At 58.3% G+C, this 21,576-nt stretch overlaps 2 protein-coding genes across 29 annotated transcripts in view; one reads left to right on the top strand and one right to left on the bottom strand.

Moving 5' to 3' along the window:
- Positions 1-15,198, top strand: part of COQ8A (coenzyme Q8A) — a 48,605-nt gene extending 33,407 nt beyond the window's left edge. For all 9 annotated transcript variants that reach the window (XM_070602642.1, XM_070602643.1, XM_070602644.1 and 6 more), the window contains exons 5-15: positions 6,803-6,877; positions 9,525-9,647; positions 11,023-11,108; positions 11,266-11,406; positions 11,902-11,983; positions 12,094-12,187; positions 12,474-12,615; positions 12,856-12,963; positions 13,079-13,144; positions 13,416-13,502; positions 14,077-15,198. In XM_070602642.1, coding sequence (XP_070458743.1) covers positions 6,803-6,877; positions 9,525-9,647; positions 11,023-11,108; positions 11,266-11,406; positions 11,902-11,983; positions 12,094-12,187; positions 12,474-12,615; positions 12,856-12,963; positions 13,079-13,144; positions 13,416-13,502; positions 14,077-14,364 — 1,292 coding nt within the window. In that variant the 3' untranslated portion in view covers positions 14,365-15,198. The remainder of the gene's footprint in view (positions 1-6,802; positions 6,878-9,524; positions 9,648-11,022; positions 11,109-11,265; positions 11,407-11,901; positions 11,984-12,093; positions 12,188-12,473; positions 12,616-12,855; positions 12,964-13,078; positions 13,145-13,415; positions 13,503-14,076) is intronic.
- Positions 15,199-16,933: 1,735 nt separating this feature from the next.
- Positions 16,934-21,576, bottom strand: part of CDC42BPA (CDC42 binding protein kinase alpha) — a 327,094-nt gene continuing 322,451 nt past the window's right edge. For 19 of the 20 annotated variants that reach the window (XR_011535397.1, XM_070602640.1, XM_070602622.1 and 16 more), the window contains one exon: positions 16,934-21,201. Coding sequence is in view for 18 of the 20 variants with exons in the window: in XM_070602640.1 (XP_070458741.1) it covers positions 21,070-21,201 (132 nt within the window). In the remaining 2 variants the exon portion in view is untranslated. The remainder of the gene's footprint in view (positions 21,202-21,576) is intronic. The other variant, XR_011535396.1, reaches the window with a different exon arrangement.

Below are 21,576 nucleotides of genomic sequence, written 5' to 3'. Positions count from 1 at the left end.
GCTGTAGAGTTGTGAGCTTTATTCGTTCTTTTCTCTAGAGGTTTGAATAGCCACTGTGTCCAATACACAATGTTCAGGTTGAAGGATCATTTTATTGTGGACGTTTAGAGCAGTTGTGTCTGCTTTTATGACGTCATGTTGTCATATGTTCCTATTGCAAGTACCATCTCCTTTGCAGTGGTGAACTTGAACATGGAGCGACTGGAGTGCGTTTCGTTAAAGCCCGCCTGTCCTCAGTAGGTTCTGCAGACAGTACAACTGTTGAAAGTAACAGTTTTGGCAACTTGATTCACATACCAGCCTTGGGCGAGTGGTTATCTGCAAGGCTGTGTGGTGGAGAGGTCTCCCGGGTCCCAGTGCTGTGTTGCGAAGGCCCCGTGTGTGTCTGAGCGATCAGCTGCTTGCCTTTGCTTTGTCGCACGTCTCCGCTGCCGTGTACTGTACGTCATGCATGCTCTTCTCCTCTGCTGCCTCTTCTCTTTTGGAAACCCCGTCCTACCCCTCCTTCAGGGTTGGCTCTGTGCTCCCCGATAACCTGGTGCTCTGGGAGCTGGACCGATGTGTGGTTCTAACATTGAATGATGACTGGCTGTCTTCCTAACGTGCAGAGCAAACTGGATTAATTAGATGGAATTTTCTCAACTCTAAAATTTCCTTCCACAATTGTTATCTTAAAATTTGGCATCTGCAGCTACTTAGCATCAAGTGTCATCTGAGTTTCAGCACGAAACGGTTGCTTTATTTCACTGTAATGGGTTAGTACTCCGAGCAGTTCCTCGTGGAGCGTCCTAACTTCCGGGGGTGCCACACCAGAATGAGTTTGAGAATCACTGCTCTGGTGACCTCTGGTGTCCTCACTCCCCGGAGACTTGGCACGTCGCCTGCTGTGCAGGTGGCTGTGAGCTGGGTAACGCTGATTATTACTGAAGTACTGAGTGGCAGTTCTCTTTCTTCTCCGCGGGCTTGAGGGCAGGAACTGCCCTCTCCTCGCCGTGTCGTTTTTCTCTGTGATGCTCCTGCTCCCCTCGCTCCGCACGGACGAGGGCTCATGTGAGCCCCGGCCCGGAAGGCTTGGTCTGACTGGCGCGTGGTAGAATGGCTGGAGTCCTCGGGCGTCTTTGCGGGGGTGGGGAAGTGGAGGATGTGTTTGGGGAAAGTGGCCAGGATGAAGGTCATGATGGCAAATTAGAACTTGGTGGAACACCGTGAGGTCCTGCTGAAGCTGGCAGACGTCAAGCCCTCTTGGGTGGGGGGTTAAGGAAGACAGACTGGAGCGGAAGACACTGGACACACGGGAAGGTGTGTGGGACAAAGAGGCAGCTGTGGTGAAACCAGGGTGCAGGGCTCCCTCGGGGTGCAGGATATGGGCAGCCAGGGGAGCTGGGTCGGGGTGAGGAGAAGCCTGGCGTTGGTGGCTGCCTCGCGCCGTCAGAAGCCCTCTGAGCCCGTGCTGACAGCCGCCCGAGGCCGGGAGCCCTCCCGTGTCTGCGTGCCTCAGCTCCGCCCGCAGCTGTGACTCCGAGCTGCCCACGTTGTTGCCCAGGCGGTCGGCGGCTGGTGTTTCAGGCTTGGAGCTGGCCGGATGGGAGCGAGGAGGACGTGCTGTTCTGGCTCCGGAGGGGAGCTGTGGGCCTTCTGCCTCACCAGGGGTTCCAGACTGTGAGTCACGACCCTTTTGGGAGTGTGAAATCAATTCAGTGGGTCAGGACCAGCACTTAAAAAACAAAGTAAATAGAATGGAATTGAACAGGAAAAGATCAGAATTCATATCATAGGTCTTGGAAACAATGGTACACGTTGCAAAAATATTTTTGTTTCAGAGATATAAACATTATTCATGCACATTCTTCATTGCGTTGTGAAATACACGGCTTACTGGTGGGTCAGTCTAAACGGCTTGAAGTAACACTGCTCTACTTTATTCTAGAAAACACTTCTGGCCTTTCTTCCCTCCTGGGGGTGAGATATTTTTGGGGTATAGACTGACTTTGGGGAGGTTTGACACTGGGGGTGTGAAGGGAAGGCTTTGCTCTGGGTCCGAGGGAGGTGGGGGTCTGTCTGGGACGGTCAGCAGCGGGGGTTCAGCTGTGTGGCGGGACAAGGCAGGAGCCTTGTGGTTTGGGGGCTCATTCGATGCTGAGCGGGGCCAGAGTCCCAAGTCCAGTTTGGCTGTGGGATCTTATGGCCATGATGCTACAGGCAGGATGATCTGTGGGTATGAGATTTGATTAAAGAGAGCAACATCCTGAAGACTCTGCTATTACCTGGGGGTGCTGTTAATGGATCAGTGCACAGCTCTCTCTGGGGTCATTATGCCCCTTCCCTTCAAGCTTTTGTGTCCCCATCTCAGTGGTAGAATTAAAAACAAAGAAACACTGGTGAATGGGTATAGTCGGTTATTTTTTTATGTTGCCAAAAACATTTAAAACAAAACAAAACTAAAGCTACCATCAGCTATTACCATCATTTTACTTATCTTTTTTAGAGGACATTTTAACAATACAAAAGCACAAAGGACATGCTTCCCAGGTAAAGGATAGTAAATTGAATAACTGAGTGTTGTGGTAGATTCATTCCACGGTCTTTGTTTCCAGACACTGACGGAGACCCCGCTGTGGCTTGCCAGGGGCCTTGTGGAGGCATCGTGCAGTGGTGATGCCGTTGGACCCCTTGGCTGGGGCGAGGATGTTTACACCTCCTGTGGCAGCACTGTGTGCTCTGACCTCCTGGCATGGTGCCCCATGTTGACTTGTCTAAAGTCTGGCTTCCCCCGCAAACATTCATCCACAGGGCACTTGATTTTCATCGAGGTTGTGGAGATCTGAGGTCCCAGGGTTGTGTATGAGGCACACTTTGCTCTGGCCTCCCCTCGTGGGGTGGCACGCAGTGACACCAGCCTCACGGCCTGATGTACCTCCACGCCCCTGCTTTTCCCCTGGTGGCCAGTGCTCCTCCGGAGCTCTTTAAGGCAGCAGGACAGACGCCTGTAGGTCCCAGAGAAGTTCTGCACCCTTGGCAGGGGTGGGGGAGCCTGGTTTCTGCTTTTTCAGGGGCATACAGTTGTCCCTCGGTATCGGGGATTGGTTCCTGCACCCTTTGCAGATTCCCAGATCTGCGGATGCTCAAGTCCTGTAGTCGGTCCTCTGTATGCGTGGGCTCGGCGCCTGTGGATCTGGTGGGCCGACTGCGCTTGAAAAGGGGCTTTTGTGTCTGCTTTGCCCCCTTTGAAGCTCTGCGAGGCTATTATCTCCAGTTACAGGTAAGGAAGCTGAGTCTCAGTCACCAGCCGCCCAGGGCCGTGTTCTTTTTTGTGACACCCTTGGGACCGGAGCTGAGGAGGTTCCGTCATGCGCTTGGCAGTCTGGGCCCGTGGGCCCCTGTAATTAGTCCTCCTGCCCTGTGGCCGGCAGAGCGGCTGTGATAGGTGTGTCATCATCTGTAACCGCCCCGGCCCAGTTCTGGGCTTAGAGGGCCAGCTCCTGAGAACCCGGAGAAGACTCTGTGGAGTGCTTCCTCCACCTTTTCTTAAGCTCTGGTGCTGTCTGGGCAGGAGCCCAGTGGCTGCTCAAGGGAGGGCCTCTGATGACCTCAGAGGGACGTCATCAGATGGGGGCGAGCAGGCCCGCAGCCCAGGAACCCGGCCCAGCGGTTCCTCCCCGGGGGCGAGCTGTGCTCGCTGCTACTCCTCCTCCATTTCTTCACCCTAAAACCTCTCTTTGTGAGAGAAGTATCTGGAACTTTCCTGGAAGGGGCTGGCGACCTCTCACAGGCTCGGATGGAGGCCGGGCTGCTGATGGTGGCTCTGGGCCCACAGAGCTGGTTCTCTGGCTGGTTTTCCTCCAGGACTCCCGAGTAGGCTGTGTGGGCCTGGCCGGGCCTGCCCGTGGATCAGGATATGGAGCCGGGTGCTGTCCTGAGGGCTGCAGGGGGCTGTGGGGAGCAGAGGCCACGGGTGACACATAGAGAGTGAGCGAGCACTGCCTCTGGGGTGTCCTCCCCAGGACGAGGGGATCCGAGGCAGAGCCACTCATCTCCCAGGAATTGTCTCCAGGTCCCACCTGGTTCTGGGAGGGGGGAGAGCCTGGCTGGGCCCTGTCCTTCCCGTTCAACAAGCTTCTGAGAACTGCCTTCAGCGTGGCCTGGGCGGGGACGGCTGCAGAGCCAGTTTATTCTTGGTTCTCTGGAGTCGGAGCTCCTGAGGCCAAGGTCAGGGCTGCCGGGCTGGCTGGGCTGCAGCGGGGAGCTTGTCTGCTGGCAGCGCCTCGGGCCTGGCACCGGGCCGGTCCTGAGGGAGCTTGTGGGGCCACAGAAGGAGCCTGAGGTCTCCTTGGCGGAATGTTCTCTTGGCGGTATGTGAAGGACAGGTCCTTGCCCTTGGAGGGCTTCGGCTCTGCCCTGCAGCCTGGAGATGGCCAGGGGACGGTTGGACAGAGCATCCGAGGGCGCCAGCAGGGGGAGCGGGCCGCCTCTACCTGCAAGAGGAGGCATGCGCGGCCTGCCCCACGGCTGGGGCGTCTGCTTCAGTGGCCAGGCCGGCTGACAGCTGAGGCCATCTGCCTCTTCTGTGGGTGTCTTTGGACTTGGTCCAGGCAGGGACAGTATAGATGCCGAGAGCCGTGGCTAAAAGTCACCGAGTCGGGAGGCCTGTGTTGCCTGTTCTCATTCATTTGGCCAAGTCAGACAGTGCCCGGAGGGGTGGAGCCCGTGGGTGGATGGGAGTTAATGTTTGATCCGAGGCGCAGTTCCAGCTCTGGGCCTGGTGCCTCTGGAGCTGGGGGAGGTAGTCAGAGGGAAGACGGGCCTGGCCCCTCGTCCCAAGACACCCAGATGTCTGTGCTGGGCCCTGGGCTCACACCTGAGGGCCATCTCCAGGGCACTGGCTTCTGCTGGGGTTGCAGAGCGTGGCATATCCTGCCCCCTGCCCTCCTGCCCGGCAGCCACCAGCGGTGCGGTGCTGGCACTCGAAACATGGTCCACACTGCAAGGTGCCGAGGCACGGCAGACACTGGATTCCCAAGACTTGGTGCAAAAAACATAATGTACACTATCCCTAACAATGCTTATACGGGGTACTTGTTGAAACGGTGACATTTTGGATATATTAGGTTAAGTAAAATATATGATCACAGTTCATTTCACATGCTTCTTTCTGCCTCTTGAAATGTGGTGATTAGGAAATTTGAGATTGTATCTGTGGCTGGCGTTGTATTTCTTCTGGCTGGCGCGGGCCTAACCATTTTGAAGAGGAGTGACGGCAGTAACAGCAACCCCCCGGTGGTGTTCCGCGTCCCCGCCCTGTTGGGGCTCTTGCCTCACTCAGCTCAGTGACCCTCACAGTGACCTGGGGAGCGGAGCTGACAGCGGGTAAAATGTATCGTAGAAATGTGTTTTAAAGTTAGGTTATCTTCTTCTGATTCTTAAAATTTATTTTTCGTTAAATACATTTTTCAGTAAAGTCAATAATATTTTTCATAAAAACAGTACAAGATCATTGGAGAAGATACGCAATGTCAAGATGCATGGGCAGGCCTCCCTGCCCGGGGAGGAGAGCGCCCGTGTGAGCCCCTCCCCCAGGCGTGGGGGCCGCTGCTCTGGTGGCCCAGCCCCAGGGCTGTGCTCACCAGGGCCCGCTGGTCTCAGGGCCTGCTAGGTGTCTTCCCTGGGTCCTTGTCCCTTCTCTGTGGTCAGTGTGCTCCTGCACGTGTTCTTCAGCCTCTCTGCTCATGTGTGTGTGTCCCAGCCAGCTGCAGCTGTGGTTAAAGTAGAGGAAACGGCGGCAGCCTGGTGGTGTAGTGGTTGGGTTTGCGTGCTCCCCTTCGCAGGTTCCGATCCCGGGTGTGGACCGAGCGCCCCTCATCCAGCCGCACTGTGGTGGCATCCCACATAAAATGGAGGAAGACCGGCACAGGTCTTAGCTCAGCGACAGCCTTCCTCAAGCAAAAAGAGGAAGATTGGCAACAAGTGTTAGCTCAGGGCTCATCCTCCTCACACGTACACACAGAAAAGTAGAGGACATGGGCCCTGGGCCAGGCTCCTGGACTTTCTGTGTAGCCTTAGTGGCACCTGTTCTGTCCTCGGGCCTTTCCTGGACAGTTGGGATCATCCAGTTCCAGCCCCTCGACAGATGTGTTAATGAACTTTGACTTCGAAGATTGCGGAAGGGGGAGGGAGGGCCTGGGACCCCCTTGTCCTTAGATCACTGTCCGCACCGCAGGGCCGGGTGGGCGGGATGGGTCCTTGCTCACCCCCGAGGGAGGGCTGCGGCCCGAGCCCCGTGAGTCCCCACGGCTTGGATCGGGGACACCTGTGCTTGCGCAGTGTTCTGCCTGCCACCCACGACTGCTTTGTGTTTCTGTGGTGGTGCCTTTCTTTCCAGTTGCAGTGACGAAGTGTGAGGATTCTAGAGTGCTGGAGGGTCTCCACAGACTTGGAAGTGGGCGGCTGTGTTCCACGGGGGTGCCCGGTGCTGTCAGGACGTCCTTGGCTCACAGGCCATTCCTGATCCATGTGTGCTGGGTCCTCCCACCGTGTTTCCCAGATGTGCGCCGTCTTGGGGAGTATCTGTGTCCCATGAGCCTACAGCTTAGCAAAGCGGAGGGTGGAGGGGACGGGTGAAGCTTCTTCACGGAAAGCACCTGCCCTGAGCTGAATCTCTGAAAAAAAACAGATGTGTATCTCCCACTTTTCTCCTTCCTTTTCACAGCAAGGGTCCCTGGGGAACAGAGGCGGGTGTCCTCTGGGGCTGCTCCGGGCTTGGTGGGTGGATTGTGACTGCCTAGTGCCCTCAACTTCCTCCTTGCAGGTCTGGCCGTGGGTCTGGGCTTCGGGGCACTGGCTGAGGTCGCCAAGAAGAGCCTCCGTTCTGAGGACTCCTCAGGTGAGCTGGGCCCTTGGGTGGTGGGTCCTGGGAGGTGGGCTGTCAGCCCCAGCCCTCCTGTGTTCCCTGAGTGTCGGCCTCTGGGGGCACCATTCACCTGTGTTCTGCGAAAATGGCACCCCTAGGTTGTTTGAGGCCCGAGGCTGCCTGCTCCCTGCCTGGCTCCCCCGGCCTTTCCCGGCTCCTCAGTGGCCCGCGCACCTGCCCTCTTCCAGGTGGAGCCTCGGTTTTGGCCCCTGCTCTTTGGAGTCCTGGGCTGGGTGCCCCTGCCCCATTCAGAGGACTCATTCCAGGACCTGGCACCTCCTCCCCCTTCTGTGGGGACCCCCAGTGACACCCTGTCCTGTTGCCCTGCAGCTCCTGGCTGCCATTGCGGCCGCGGGCTCGCCTAGGGCCACCTGGACGGCCCCTCTTCACCTGCAAGACCTGCTTGTGGGGACAGGGGCCCTCCCCACAGGCCCTTGTGGATGGGGACATGATGCCATGTGTGTCCTTGGAAGGGGCCGGAGGATGGGGAGGCGTCAGTGAGGGTATTTTTAGTGTTGGTGTGGAGACGCCTGGGGAACTGAAGCCTGGCTTCCTCTGGAAGGAGAAGCCATCCTTCTCCAGGCCCCCCCCACCCCCCGCCCTTCCCCGCGAGCTCTCCGTCCCACCTCGTCCAGGCAGGGAAGAGGCCAGACTGGCTCCAAGATTAAGCTGGTGTCTGCTGTCAGGGAAGTGGTGACCCCGGCCAGGGGTCAAGGGGCCTGGGTACCATTAATCCAAGAGTAGGACTTGGGGCTCAGGCCAGGCCCCGGGCTATGCTCCAGCCTCCTGAGCAGGCTCTGGAACCCCTTGGCCTGGGGGACGCTGACCAGCCCGGCCCAGCTCTGTCCTGGGAGCCCCTCCTGAGTGGGGGCAATGTCCACCATGCCCCTGAACCCCCCCGGCTCCCCCAGGTGGTTCTCAGAACCAGCCATGCCCAGGCACATAGCCCAGCCTGTGGGGACTGGCCAGCTGTGGGGAGGGCTGCCTGGAAAGCTCCAGAGGGCCGGGTCCTGTCCCCAAATCTCAGGAGCACTGCTGTCAGCCCAGGCCTGCTGTGCGTGTCACTCGCAGAGAAAATCTGCCTCCTGCTGGGCAGTGGCCGCCTCTCCAACGTCCCTCCCTCTCCCCTCCTCTCCTTAGGGACACAGGCCCGGGTCCCCAGCCCACGGGCCCAGGGGCGCGTGAGGGCAGAGCGGACATGGGTGGGCTCCCCTTCCCTTGGCTCCAGCCCTCTGCTGCCCCTCAGGCGAGGGGCTGATCGGGGACCCTTCTTGGTCTAGCTGTCCTGGAGTGACCCTGCCCATGGGCCACAGCTTCCCTGACCCCCGGGCAGTTGGCCTGTTCCTGTGTGGAGCTAAAGTCTCTCACCTTCCCGGGACCCCGTGCTGCTGTCTGGGACCCTGGGGACGAGCCGGACGTGGCTGCCCTCAGATGGCAGATCTTCGTGTTTTCCCTGGGGCTTCTCTTTTGCAAACTCGGTGTCCAGGGCCTCCAGCTCTCGCAGTCCCCTGCTCTGTCAGAGGCCAGGCTGGACATGGCCCTGGGGCAGAGGGCAGTGGCACCCTGGCCCTCTCTCCTGTTTGCTTCTTGGGGACCCAGCTCAGTCCCCCTCTGAGCACTGAGCCAGGCCCGAGGTGATGCAGGCTGAGGAAAGTGCCAGTCATGGTGGGGCGGCCCTCAGGGCCCTCTGATCTGACTGGGCTCACGGGACAGTGCGCAGGAAGACACGGATGTCACGAGCTGGAGGCCCAGAGAAGGGGTGCTGGAGGGGCTCAGGGAGGGCAGAGGGGCGTCCGCTTGGCTGGGAGGCGGACCCCTGCTCAGGCCTCTCCCCACCTCGGGGCCAGGGCAGACTCAGTATTAGGCCCGGTGGCCGGCACAGGGACGGAAGCCAGAAAGGGCCCTGGCTCCCCTGGCGCACGCCAAACCTCAGCAGGGCTCGGCTTCACTGCAGCCTCTCTATGTCGTCGCCCTGCACCCTGCCACCCCTGAAGGTCGTCTGCACCCCTGAGGGGCCAGCTGGCTACAGCGAGCTGCAGGGGTCTCTGTGGGCCGTGGGCCGGGGCAGGCACCAGCCGTGAGTGCTGTCCTCCACCCTGCTCCCCTCCCGGAGGACTGTGCTGTCACTGCAGCCAGCTGGCTGCCGCGGATGCGCAGTCACCCCAGGGGTGCTGGCTACCTTTGTCCAGTACAGTGGGGGGCGAAGGACAATGACTTGGCTGTCCTCACCTGGGTTTGGGCCTGGGGACAGCGGAGTGGCCCTGGAGGGCCTTACGCAGCCTGGGGGACGTGAGTGGGAGACGCGGGGTTAGAACTGCGTCACCAGGCGAAGGGACCCCCAGGAGGAGAGGCGGTGCTGAGCCCCCTGCTTCAGGCTCTCTGCTGGGTTTCTTTGCATGACACTTAAAAATCCCACCGCTCCTGATAATCTCTTATTGTCCCTGTTTTTGCGAGGGATTTGCAGAGGCACACAGCCAGTGGGGGGCAGGGAGAGGAGCTGCGGCGCCCCGTAGTGCCCCGTCCGGGGGCTCTGAGCCCGCCCGGCTCTTCCTCTGGGACCCTGCAGCCGCCCCGAGGGCAGGCCCGGGGCTGGGCGCGCTGAGCTGGCTCCTGCCCGCAGGGAAAAAGGCCGTGCTGGACTCCAGCCCCTTCCTGTCGGAGGCGAACGCGGAGCGCATCGTGAACACGCTGTGCAAGGTGCGCGGCGCGGCGCTCAAGCTGGGCCAGATGCTCAGCATCCAGGGTGAGTAGGGGGGCCTGGGCTGTGGGGGGCCGCGGAGCGGGGACGGCGCGGGGCCCCACCTGGGAGGGACGGGAGGTGTGTGCGCCGCCCACTGGCTCCTCCTGCTTGAGTCCTGGTTCTTCATCCGCCTGGGATGTTTAAACAGCGTCCTACGCAGGAGCCACGCTTGTTTTCCTTGCTGCTTTCTGGGGGTTTTGAGATAGCCAGAGGTGGTTGGGGCATCTCAAAAGTTGGTGTGAGTCCGGGGGCAGCCACCTGCCGTGTGGGTCGGAGGGCGCTGGTGGGAGAGCTCAGAGGCCTGCCACGTTGTCCCTGACGTTGGGGACCTGGGCCGTGTGGCCCCGAGCGAGGGAGGCTGGGGAAGGCCGCAGCAGTTGAGCAGGAGGTTGGCTCATTGTGGCCCCAAGAGCAGAGCGGAGGGTGGGGAGCCAGAGGGCGTCGACTGTGCCCCCCAGGGAGGAGCGCCCGGCAGGCCGCCGCTCAGTGGGAGCACCGAAGGCGGCTCAGCGGAGGGCCGGGGCGGGACGGGAGTGCGCGCTCCGCGGGCGGCGGGGCCGGGCAGCCTCTGGGCGGGCGCGCCTGAAGTCCGTCCACGGATGGCGACTTCTCTGGGGACAGCAGTGGAGCCGCGGGCGGGCTGGGGACCCGCGGGCCGGGCTTGTGGGGGAGTCGTGCTCCGCCCGCAGCGCCCTTTCAGGATGGTTCAGAAAACGATGTTCCCACGTGGGGACGTGCTCGGGGAAGACCGCTGCCCGACGACAGCAGGCTGGAACAGGCAGTGAGGAAAAAACGCAGAGAAAAAGGGTCAGGAAGGAAAAAGAACAGTGGTTCTCTGTCGGTGTTGAGCTCATGAGCATTTTAAACATTTTACTAGACTTTATTTTCTCGGTTTGTTTCTTTTATAATCATAAGAAGCTATGCCTGTTATTTCTGAGAAATCCACTTCTTGGGTCACCGGGTGAGTTGAGAGAGCCTCCCACTGCCTGATACCGGGCTGGGCTTTGGCCTCACCGTGGCCCTGGGAGGGGGCGTGATGGGCCAGGTGCCAGGGTGTCTCCGGATTTGGTTGGTGGCTGCGGTGCCCCAGGAGTGTGCAACCCAGGTCAGTGTCCCTGTGTCTTCTCTGAAGCCTTTGTCCACAGCCTCAGGGGCCTGTGTGCCAGGTGGGGAAAATGCTCCCAGCGTGTGAGGAGGCATCTGAGGCTGGGCCTGCTGTGTGGCCCTGGGCCTGTACAGGCCTTGTTGTCTCCGGACCTCAGTTCTGTGTAGAAGGGCAGATCAGCATCCGACTTCTCCCAGGAGACTGCGCTGCGGCCGGGGTGATTGACCTTCTAGGGGTTAGCCCTCTGCTCTCTGATTTTCTGGTGCCTTCCAGATGATGCTTTCATCAACCCCCATCTGGCCAAGATCTTTGAGCGGGTGAGGCAGAGCGCTGACTTCATGCCGCTGAAACAGATGACGGTGAGGCAGGCGGGGCTGGGGCATCTGGTCCTCAGGGCCCCACCTCCCCTTGCAGGGGAGCTGAGGTGGCCCCGTGGGAGGGAGTGGACTGTGCTGCTTCTCAGTGTGTCCCAGGCGCCGGGCTGTGCTCACGGCCCCTCCCTGGTTCTCCCTCCAGAAAACTCTCAACAAGGACCTGGGCCCCAACTGGCGGGACAAGCTGGAGTACTTCGAGGAGCGGCCCTTTGCGGCCGCCTCCATCGGGCAGGTGCACCTGGCCCGCTTGAAGGGTGGCCGCGAGGTGGCCATGAAGATCCAGGTAGGCACCCGGCGTGTGCGCTCATCCCAGAGCCGGGCCCTGCAACGTGGGGGCCTCCACACCCTGTCCCCCTGAGCCGCCTCGTCCAGAGCGGGGCCCGTGTCTCATCATTTCTGTCCCCGGTGCCTTGTCAGCGCTGGGTGCCGAGAAGTGTTTGCTAAGTGAGGGACTGGGGGAGCTGGGAGAGCCTCCCGGGAGGCTTGGGTTGAGTGCGGCAGGGACAGGGGACAAGTGATTGTCTGCTTTGGGCCTGAGCTGCGGCCCTGAGTGGGCGGCTGTTCCTGGGGATGGAGGGTGTTGGGGGCGGTAGACAGTGGAGCACAGGGTTGTGTTGGGGCCCCGGGGGCCTAGCTGCATCCTTGGGTCTTAGCTCTGACTCACCCAAGGTGTGGGGTCTGGGTGGGACAGAGCTGGGAAGCTGACAGGTGGTTGGGAGAGCGAGGCCCCTACAGGGGCTCTGCTCGTCTGCCCGGGAACCCTTCTGTCCCCCTGCAGTACCCTGGCGTGGCCCAGAGCATCAACAGTGATGTCAACAATCTCATGGCCGTGCTGAACATGAGCAACATGCTTCCGGAAGGTCTGAGGCTGGCTCCTGGTCAAGGGCAGGCATTTGGGACGGACTCTGGGGACCCCAGGGGGCCTTCCTGAGGAGCCCCCAGCCGCCCTCATGCCCTCCTCCCTGGCCAGGCCTGTTCCCCGAGCACCTGATCGACGTGCTGAGGCGGGAGCTGGCCCTTGAGTGCGACTACAAGCGGGAGGCTGCCTGTGCACGGAGATTCAGGTATGTCTCACGTGGCTTCCGTGCCAGGCAGCTGACCTTGGCCCCTGGTCTGTTGGTCCCACTGGGGAGGCAGAAGGGGCTGCTTTAGGCAGCCCATCCGGGGGTGAAGGCTCCTCTGGCCTTGAGGATGGCTGTGGTCGAGGCCTGGGGTCATAGCTGCATCCTGCCCAGTGAGAAGCAGGCCTGCCCCTGGCGGCCTCAGTTCCTCGTCGCCCTGGGTGTCACCCCAGGGCGGGGGTTGAGGTGGGGAGGATCTGTGGGCAGCGTGACCTCCCACCCCTGCCAGGGAGCTGCTGAAGGACCACCCCTTCTTCTACGTGCCTGAGATCGTGGACGAGCTCTGCAGCCCCCACGTGCTGACCACAGAGCTGGTGTCCGGCTTTCCCCTGGACCAGGCGGAGGGGCTGAGCCAGGAGGTCCGGAACGAGGTGTGTCTGACGGTGGCCTTGGAGCTGAGATGCTCCCTATGGGGATGAAGCTGGCACTGGTGCCAGTGGCTGAAGGGGACAGGAAGGCTGCTGTGTTCTCCCCATGGGTGTACACTGGAACCAAAAGTCATCTGGGCAGGAAGTGGGGCAGGTGGAAGATGGGGGCGGGAGAATGACCCCAGACTCAGGGTCACCAGCCAGCCTGGCGCTGCTGTGACCCGGAGCCCCTGCCCGCCGCAGATCTGTTACAACATCCTGGTCTTGTGTCTGAGGGAGCTCTTCGAGTTCCACTTCATGCAGACGGACCCCAACTGGTCCAACTTCTTCTACGACCCGCAGCAGCACAAGGTGAGCCCCTGGGCGGGGCGCCCCAGGGGGCCCTGGGGCCCCGAGATCTGGGGTGTCCATCCCCTGCCCCGCCCCGCCCCACTGGGCAGACCTCCCTGCTTTTGCCGATTTGCAGGTGGCTCTTCTGGACTTTGGGGCGACTCGGGAATACGACAGGTCCTTCACTGACCTCTACATTCAGGTAGGGGCCACGCCCTCCTGAGGCCGGACCGGGATGCTCGGGGGCTCGGAGGTAGGGAGGGAGGGAGAACGACCAGGCTCCTGCCCGCCCCAGTGTCTGGGGACAATGGGTGAGGCCACTGCCCCGTCAGCCTCGTAGCACTGGCTGGGGTCTCGGAGGGAGAGGAAAGGATAAAAGTGCGGGGTTGGCGTTGGGGGAAAGGGGCAGGTGTGGCTCCCTGGCCCTCAGAAGCTGCTGTGTCTGTGCTGCCCCCGGTGCCGCCTCCGCCCAGATCATCAGGGCCGCCGCGGACAGGGACAGGGAGGCCGTACGGGAGAAGTCCATAGAGATGAAGTTCCTCACCGGCTACGAGGTCAAGGTGAGCTGCCAGGTCCCCGGGGCCAACTTCGCTGTGCATTGGGAGGGGGCTGGGGAACCTCAGTTCATAAATGTGTGAAATCAGAGGTGACAGCCGCCCCAAGGGTGCTCCACAGAACTCAGACCGTCTCGGGCAGTCAGAAAGCCAGCCCTCCCCAGCCTCTGTGCCCAGCTCTCAGAACGGCAGGGCCTGGGGACAGCTGCGCTGGGGAGCCCGGGGCTGGCCTCCTCTCACTCTGGCCACGTGGAGGTGTGTCACTGACGCCATCGCTTGCGCAGGGCAGTGGGCTGGCCTGAGGACTCTGGGCTGACTGAGTGTGAACGCCTGGGGGCTGGTCACGCTGCATCCTGCCGCAGGCCCCGCCGCCCCCTAGTGTCCCACGTGGAGCCCAGGTCACATGTGAATGTTGTTTTCCTGGTCCCTCTCGGTTGAGTTTCTGCCCCAGTTACCATTATTTCATCTAGTTACAAATCAGACGCCCACCTGACCCGCTCCTCAGCTTGAAAACAGCTTTCAGGGGGCGCTCACGCCAGGGCTGAGGGAGGAGCGCTCAGATCTCTCCCCGCCCCCCCAGGCCATGGAGGACGCCCACCTGGACGCCATCCTCATCCTGGGGGAGGCCTTCGCCTCCGAGGAGCCCTTTGACTTCGGCACCCAGAGCACCACGGAGAAGATCCACAACCTGATCCCCATCATGCTGAAGCACCGGCTCATCCCGCCCCCCGAGGAGACCTACTCCCTGCACAGGAAGATGGGGGGCTCCTTCCTCATCTGCTCCAAGCTGAAGGCCCGCTTCCCCTGTAAGGCCATGTTCGAGGAGGCCTACAGCAACTACTGCCGGCAGCAGGCCGGGCCGCAGTAGGGGGCCTGCTCCCTGGACGCTCTGCCCTCACGCGGTGGAGACTGGCAGGAAGCTGGTGGTGACACTCTGTGTAGACTCCTCCTCCAGTGAGAGAGGGCTGCTGGCTCTGAGGGGGACGTCGCTCGGAGCCCGTCGCCAGCGCTGTACACGGTTTTTATCGCTAAGGGGTGTGGGTGAGAAAAATGAAAATGAAACCCCGCTCCTGTGTCCACACCTGCTTGTTGTTCATGCAGCCTCTGCAGTAACTCTAGATCCAGAGAAAAAGGCACCTTTGTTTCCGTTTCCTTTCTGTAACAGGGCTTTTTCCTCACGTGGACGTTAACCAGCGACAGGAGCATGCCCTGCGCATCCCTGCCCCCAAAAAGCCGCGGAGAAGCCTTTCGGATCTGCCGGAGCGTGCAGTGTAAGGGTTGGTGTGTGTGTGTTGCTAGAGCGAGACTGTGTTCTGCCCATTTCCTCTGCAGCAGGGGCTCTCGAGCTGGGACGTGCCGGTCGGAGCAGTGCCGACAAGACGGCAAGACTGTAACTGAGGAGGCCCACGCCTGTGATCCGGCTGCTTCCCGTACTTTCTTGACAACTGGAAGTTTCCAGAGAACCGCTGCCTCCTGTGGGAAGGGTCAGGAGCAGCGGAAAGGGAGACAGTGACACAGCTGTCTCTGCGAGAAGACGGGGTGTGTGTGGCGCGGGCCTGCCTTCCCCCCAGCCTGGGGCCTCCGTGGAAGATGACTGTGCAGGGGTCACCTGGTTAGACTTGAGCGCTCATCACAGGCTCTATTTTTGTACAATTCTTGTAATTGTCAGATTTACTTGATTCAATTAAAAAAAGAAATCCTAGCATTGTGGCACTAATTCTTTGACTCGTCAAGGGCTCTGTGCTGATGGGGATGAGCCTGAGGTCCGTGTCACCCTGTCCTGCCTCCAGACACTCCTGCAAGGTTTGCACCTGTTCCCAGCCTGAGGCTCTTGGTGCCTGGACCTGGAAGGCTCAGCCCACATTCATTGTCAGAGAAAGAGGGGTGCAGGGTGGGGACAGCTGCCCAGTAACTGCCTGGCAGCCCCTCAGGACGCGCCCCCCCCCCCCCCCCCCCCCCGCCACTTACAGAGAATCCACAGCTGCCAAGGGGCTCTGATGCTTCAACATTAGCCAGCTGGGACAATGGTAACACCTGCCGTGGGGTTAGTGCCGGGCCAGCATCGCAGTGACACCCACTGGAGAGGTCAGCTGAGCCAAGGGGCATCCTGGAAAGAGGCTGTTGCTGGGCCCCCCAAGTTCCTAGGTAATGGGGCCTCCTGACAGAACACTTGCACAGGGCGTGAGGCAGGGAGTCACGTGGGGAGACTGCCGCGGTCCCAGAGGCCCCCCCCACCAGTTCTAGGGGTTCAACCCCGAGGGAAAACCGACTTCCTGCCATTTGGGACTGCCAGCAACCGGCCGCTGGGCCCAGGCAGGGCAGAGAGGTCTGGTCTCCATGCCGCCTGCTGGGGCCCTGGAGGGCTAGTGCTCAGCACCATCCGCCAGGCCCTGTTCCGCTTGTCCATGGCTCTTCTGAGGCTGTGTTTACGTACTGTTACACTATTAGGTACTGTGTTTATGTAATAACTCCCGGGATACTCAAAGTGGGCATTTTATAGATGAGGAAACGGGCTCCGAGGGTAAGTGGCTGGCCGAGGATCAGTAAGTGGTGGAACAAGACAGCCTGGCCTCACAGCCACACTTGCTCCTGGTCTAAAGGCTGGCCAACTGTGCTCCTCGGTCCAGTCCGTCCCCCTGCCGTTCCTGTCCGCGTTCCTGGCACACAGCCGCACTCGTTTGTTTACGCTTGTCTGAGGCTGCTCCGTGCTGCAGTGGCAGAGTTGAGCAGCTCCATCAGAGACTGTATAGCCCAAAAAGCCGAAAATATTTATTATTTACTGGTCCTGTACAGAGAGTTTGCCAAGACTCGCTCTAAACCGCTGCACGACTGCTGCCTCGAACGCCTGGCTCCGCCAACACGAACCGACGACATCACCACGGCATCAGCAACGCCAGTTACACGTGGGATGGAAACAGGGCACTCAGAACACTTCCTTCGCTGCAGCCCCGGTTTAAGATTTCCTTTGTTAAGACCACCCCTGGCCTTAGATGTGTCATTCTAACTCAAAAGCAGAAGCACCAACTGCTTCTGCGCAGTAAGTAGACAGAACACCAAGTGGCCCCATGTCTGCAGTCAGCTGTGACGACGGGTGGGGAATCTGGCTGTGGGGAGGGGTCCTCAGTGCGGCGGCCAGGGCCATGGCGACCCTCAGGCAGAGCCTGGCCTTCAGACTGACCGAAGACGAGGGAGGTTTGGGCCAGAAGAGGGGGTGGGAAAGCTTCAAGAGAATGCAACACTCTTCTCACCTGAGCTATGGAAGGAACTAAGAAAGTTCTAGATTAAACTAACCCCATGGCCTTTTGCAGTGTGAGGAGGAAGCCAGGCCAGGAGGGGGCCGGCAGGAAGCAGGATCAAATAAGACAGAAAGACTCAGGCACCTTTTCTCCATTCCTCAGACCTTTAAATCGGAAAAAAAGACAAAAAATACTCAACTCTAACAGTTCCCTGTTTTATTGCAATACATCAAAGTCTGGTTAATATTAAGTGATACCAACATAAAATATTGGCGAGGAGTCTTTTGTTACATTTTTGACTAGCCCACCTTAAATATTTCTGTGCAAAAGAATCCACACCATTGGTAGCAGAGAATCTCTGATAAAGTTCTCCAAGAGATCGAGGGCATGAAACCAAACGAAATGAAGTCAGAGTGACAGGAGGCCAAAGCAACATCTTCCCCCCTTCCACACACACAGTTGTCAGCATTATATTCTAAACCAAAAAATGATTACACCTAGGCCATGCAAAACTGTACAATAATATTACAATGAGAAAAAACTCTAAAAAATTTATAAAATAAAGGATATTACACCATCAAATAAAAAGGCAGGTCATCTTGTTTCCATGAAATTTCAGGGTGGATTTGTTCCCATCCAACTCCCCCATAAGTGAAGTGCTCTCTGTGTGTGACGGGCCCGGGAAGGAAGCGCCGGCCTGCCGGCCAGTGCTGGCCCAGGTCCCTGGGATCGAGCAGGCTCCGCAGAGAACTCTGGGCTTGAGTGATCAGGACAGTCCTAACAGGAGAGAGGTCCTAAGATGGGCTCAATGAAATGGCTGCGGCCTAGCTAAACAGGGGCTGGGCCAGGGGAGAGGAGGGGAGGTGCCCAGTTACGCCCCGGTTGTGCCCAGTGGAGTCGGGCGGTGGCCCAGTCTGACTGCTGAGTGGCCCTCTGTCCAGGAAGTGGACGGTGGCTCTACAAGACCCCGCTCAGCCAGAGACCACAGGCTGCCAGAGGCCAGCGAAGGGCCCTGCTGTCCCCAGGGCTGAGGGACGTCCGCCCACCCCTGCTCTGGCTTTTCTGTAATACCTGAGAGTCCACAGAAATGCAACTGGTCTTTCACAGAAGCAGACGTGGCCACTAAGCAACAAAATGACACGATTCTAACCATAAGGAAGGCAGAGAGGCCGAGAGCCAGCAGGGGAATGACAGGTGGTTGCTGTAAACATAACAGGAATTTCAGATTCTTCCCTGAAGCTTGGGTACAAGAACTGCTCGGAAAACTACCCAGATGGGCCCTTTGTAACTTTATCTCGTGGCCTAAAACTGCTCCCCGGGAAAGAGCGTAAATCACTGAGTGTGGGGGTGCGTGTGCGCGTGCGTGTAAACACACACGACTCGAAGTGAAATATGCTTTAGTAACCGTCTGACAAGCAGCAAGGCTGTTGTTTTTGGCAAAAAGAAATATATATCTGTATATATATAATTTCATACACCCAAAGCACATGACAAGATTAAATTAGAATTCAGGGGTAGACAGCAAACTGGCTGGACACAGATAGCACCAAGTACCAACACCTACGGGCTGTGCCAGAAATGCCTCTCCGGTAATTCTTCCTTTCTCCTGAGAAGAGAAATGAGTTCTTGCTGCCATCTACATTTCTCAGATGTCCTGCCCGGAAACAAAGGGTGACTTGAGACAGCAATAGAACCTTTTCCGTGGCCTTTGTTGCTGATCCCTGAATGATCACTATGTTTTCTGTTGCCCTGAAACCCATTCCCCATCTTTTCAAACCCTTCTTCTCGGAAGCTTCAGAAGGGATTCTATTTCAGAGTGCAGACAAGCCCGGGGGGACGATTATTGTCCTGAGACAGTCCCCCTAAACTATTCCCTCCTGGCAGTGGGTCTCCCCCACAGTCCTGCTGTTAGAATCTAACCACATTTGGGGCTGCTCTATGCCTGACAAGATCACTTAAGATTGCTGTGGAAAAACCGCAAAGTGCCGCGGGGCTGTCCACTGGGCTCACATGAACACGCCGCCCAGGGAGCGGGCAGGACGAGCCCTCAGGAGCCCCCTCAAGTGCCCTGTTGGGAGGCTGTAGGGTGTGACTCATTCCAGTGGAGTCCAGACTTCAGGTAGGGTTATATTTTGATCCTAAAAGCATCCTTTAAAAAAAATAAGCACCTACAGGCAACAAAAATTCACACTTAGTTGTCAAAGCTATAAACTGCCGTCCTGTGAATGTGGCCTGGGGAGGGTGGGGGAGGTGGGGAGGCAGGGTCAGGAGGAGAGGGGGCAACTGGCCACAGGCGCTCAGCCCTGGCCGGTTCCCTCCTCTCCCCGGAGGGCCAAGTTCAAGGAGCTGCCAGGGTCACATGGCAATAACCAAACTCAAGGGCTGGCCCTTGGTATCTGGACGTACACAAGTACTGTTACGTGACATTTCTTTTCCAAAAGCAAAAAGAAGGAGGAGATGGAACTGTGCGGTGAATGACGCCATCCAAAGTAAAGCACAGACCAAGTGCGCACGGAGCCCAGGCTGCTCGGACGTCAGCGTGGTCACCATCTCACCACCTCTGCGTCACCTTGGGCAACATAATCCCCACATGGGATCCCTTCTCTCCTCCCGGACCTCAGGAGCCTTCTCCACAGAGCAGCAGCCTACTAACAGTCTCCGTGCCCCGCGCACGGGCTGGCACAGCCGCTCCGAGGCGAAGGCGTGAAGTCGGGCGAGATGGTGGCCCGGCCCCTGCCATCCCGATTAGGAGCTGCAGGAAAACTCTTCCATTTTAGCTGAGTTTGAAAGAAGACAGCAGAAAATCCTATTTCTCAGAGAAATTTAGATAAAAAGTAAAAGAGAGGCTCTCTTTACTTCCACGAGATATTTTTATTTCTACCTCTCTCTCTGCTCATGTGCTTAACTGGAGAAATGACTGGAGAAATAAGGTTCTTTGGGTTCTGCATCTCATTTCCTTGTGGTAATTAACACAGCAGGGATTCAAGTGGAAATGCACCTCACAACACGGTGCAGCCACTGGGAGAGGACGAGCTTACACGGGGCCACTTCCTGCCTGCGCCTGCGCACTGGGGCTGAACACGTCCAATTTTCTCCGGGTTTGGGCAGGAATACTTGATCAAGGCTGTTCAAGTCCTTGCATTTGAGCTCTTCTATTATTTGGTAACTAAACCCTTCTTCCCAGGCTTCTTGGAGGAAGCTGAGGCCACCCTCACAAGACCCCTCTGTGAGAAGCCGGCTGGGCTGGGGGACAGACACCTCCCTGCAGCTAGGGGCGGGGGGCGGGAGGGGGGGACCAGACCAGGAGAAAAGCATGACCCTTTGTATGGCCTTTCAGAAGCCAAGACGTTCCTTGTGTTCTTTCAGAGGGAAGGGATCAGAAGGTGACAAAATTGCATTTCTATATTCATCCACGGAAGATACCAAAAAATAACAAAAAATGAGAAATGTGGTTGAAATTCAACTACTAGAAAAAGAAACGTCTTGGATGGAAGTAAATCTGCCTTTCGATGCTGCTGCTGAAGAGGATTCAAATGTCCGAAGTCTGGTGCTGGGTCTACTCCAAACCAGTGACGCCACAGTCCCGGGACGCCTCCTAAAGCTCCAGGTGACAGGGACTCGAGACAGGGCACTAAGGGCTCTGAGCTCTCCCTCGACCCCCTTCAGCTGGAGGCCTTTCTGCCTTTTAGATTACTTTTAGATTACTCAGCTGGAAAGCAGACAAGGAACAACACATTTCTTTAAATTAAATGATCTCTCTCTTATATATGCATCCATCTTTCGTTGAATACAAGATGCTTCTTTTTACTATGTACATTCAGTATTTAACCTCTACATTTGTGTATTTATTTAAACTCTGTATTGTAGTAAAATATGCATTGTTTTCACTAATAAGGATTTCCTGGCACTGATCGGTCAACACGGGCGTGGGTGCTGAGCGTGCAGGGCGGCCGCTGCAGGCCGGCCCAAGACCCCTGTGCCACCTCGGGGCTAACGAGACTACTGTGAGAACGACGCTGTCTAATCTTATTCCTATCGCTTACATTTGTGTAATCTGTCTACTGAAGCTACCTTTGGGGGAGGGGTAAAATATCATGGAAAGCAACTCTAAGTGTATGAAATGAGATCAACATCAATCTAAGCTGCTCGATGAAAGGCTGCCTTTAGGGCTGCTGCTGAGTGGAGGGGGGCGTGGATCTGCGAGTCCTGTGGTCAGGATTCCTCCATCCCCACCCTGCCACTGCGGCCAGCCTGGGGCGTGTCCAGGCAGAGGTGGAGAGGAGAAGAAAGGGAGAGGAGGCGGGTGGGGCTGCCGTCTGTGGTCTGCGCCCCGCGGCTCAGGGCTCCCAGCCCCCGCGGTCAGTGCTCTCCAGAGACAGGCTCTTGGTCTTCCGGGGCGACACGGGGCTGGGTGGGCTGCTCAGGTTGGAACTGTTGGAAGCTGTGGAATGCCTGGGAGAATCAGAGTCCTGTAAGGCCCAAAGGAAGATGTCAGTGAGAAGCAGAGGGCGGGAGGGGCTCAGGTCACCATGGGGCCCCGCCCACCACCCTGATCTGACGTGATGTGCCCTTTCTGTTGTCAGCACAAAGCCCCTTTTCTGAGCTGAATCCGAGGCACGGAATATAACAAATGCTCACAGTCCTTTCTGCAGGCCTTTAGAAACGCAGGTCATTTTCACATAAAAGCTATTAGAAGTCTGAACACCTCCAGGGAAATCGCGGTTTGCAACCCAAGAGCCTGGCTGTGCCATCCCTGGCCAAGAGGGTACGGAACTCCTGCTGCAGCCGAGGCCGCTCCCGAGGTAGACAGATCACTTCGGTAAAGGCACTAGACTTCTTGATAC

This window comes from Equus przewalskii, chromosome 31, assembly GCF_037783145.1.
Source record: "Equus przewalskii isolate Varuska chromosome 31, EquPr2, whole genome shotgun sequence".
Taxonomy (NCBI): Eukaryota; Metazoa; Chordata; class Mammalia; order Perissodactyla; family Equidae; genus Equus; species Equus przewalskii.
The sequence above is the reverse complement of the archived record's forward strand: the minus strand, read 5'-3'. Positions and strand labels throughout refer to the sequence as shown.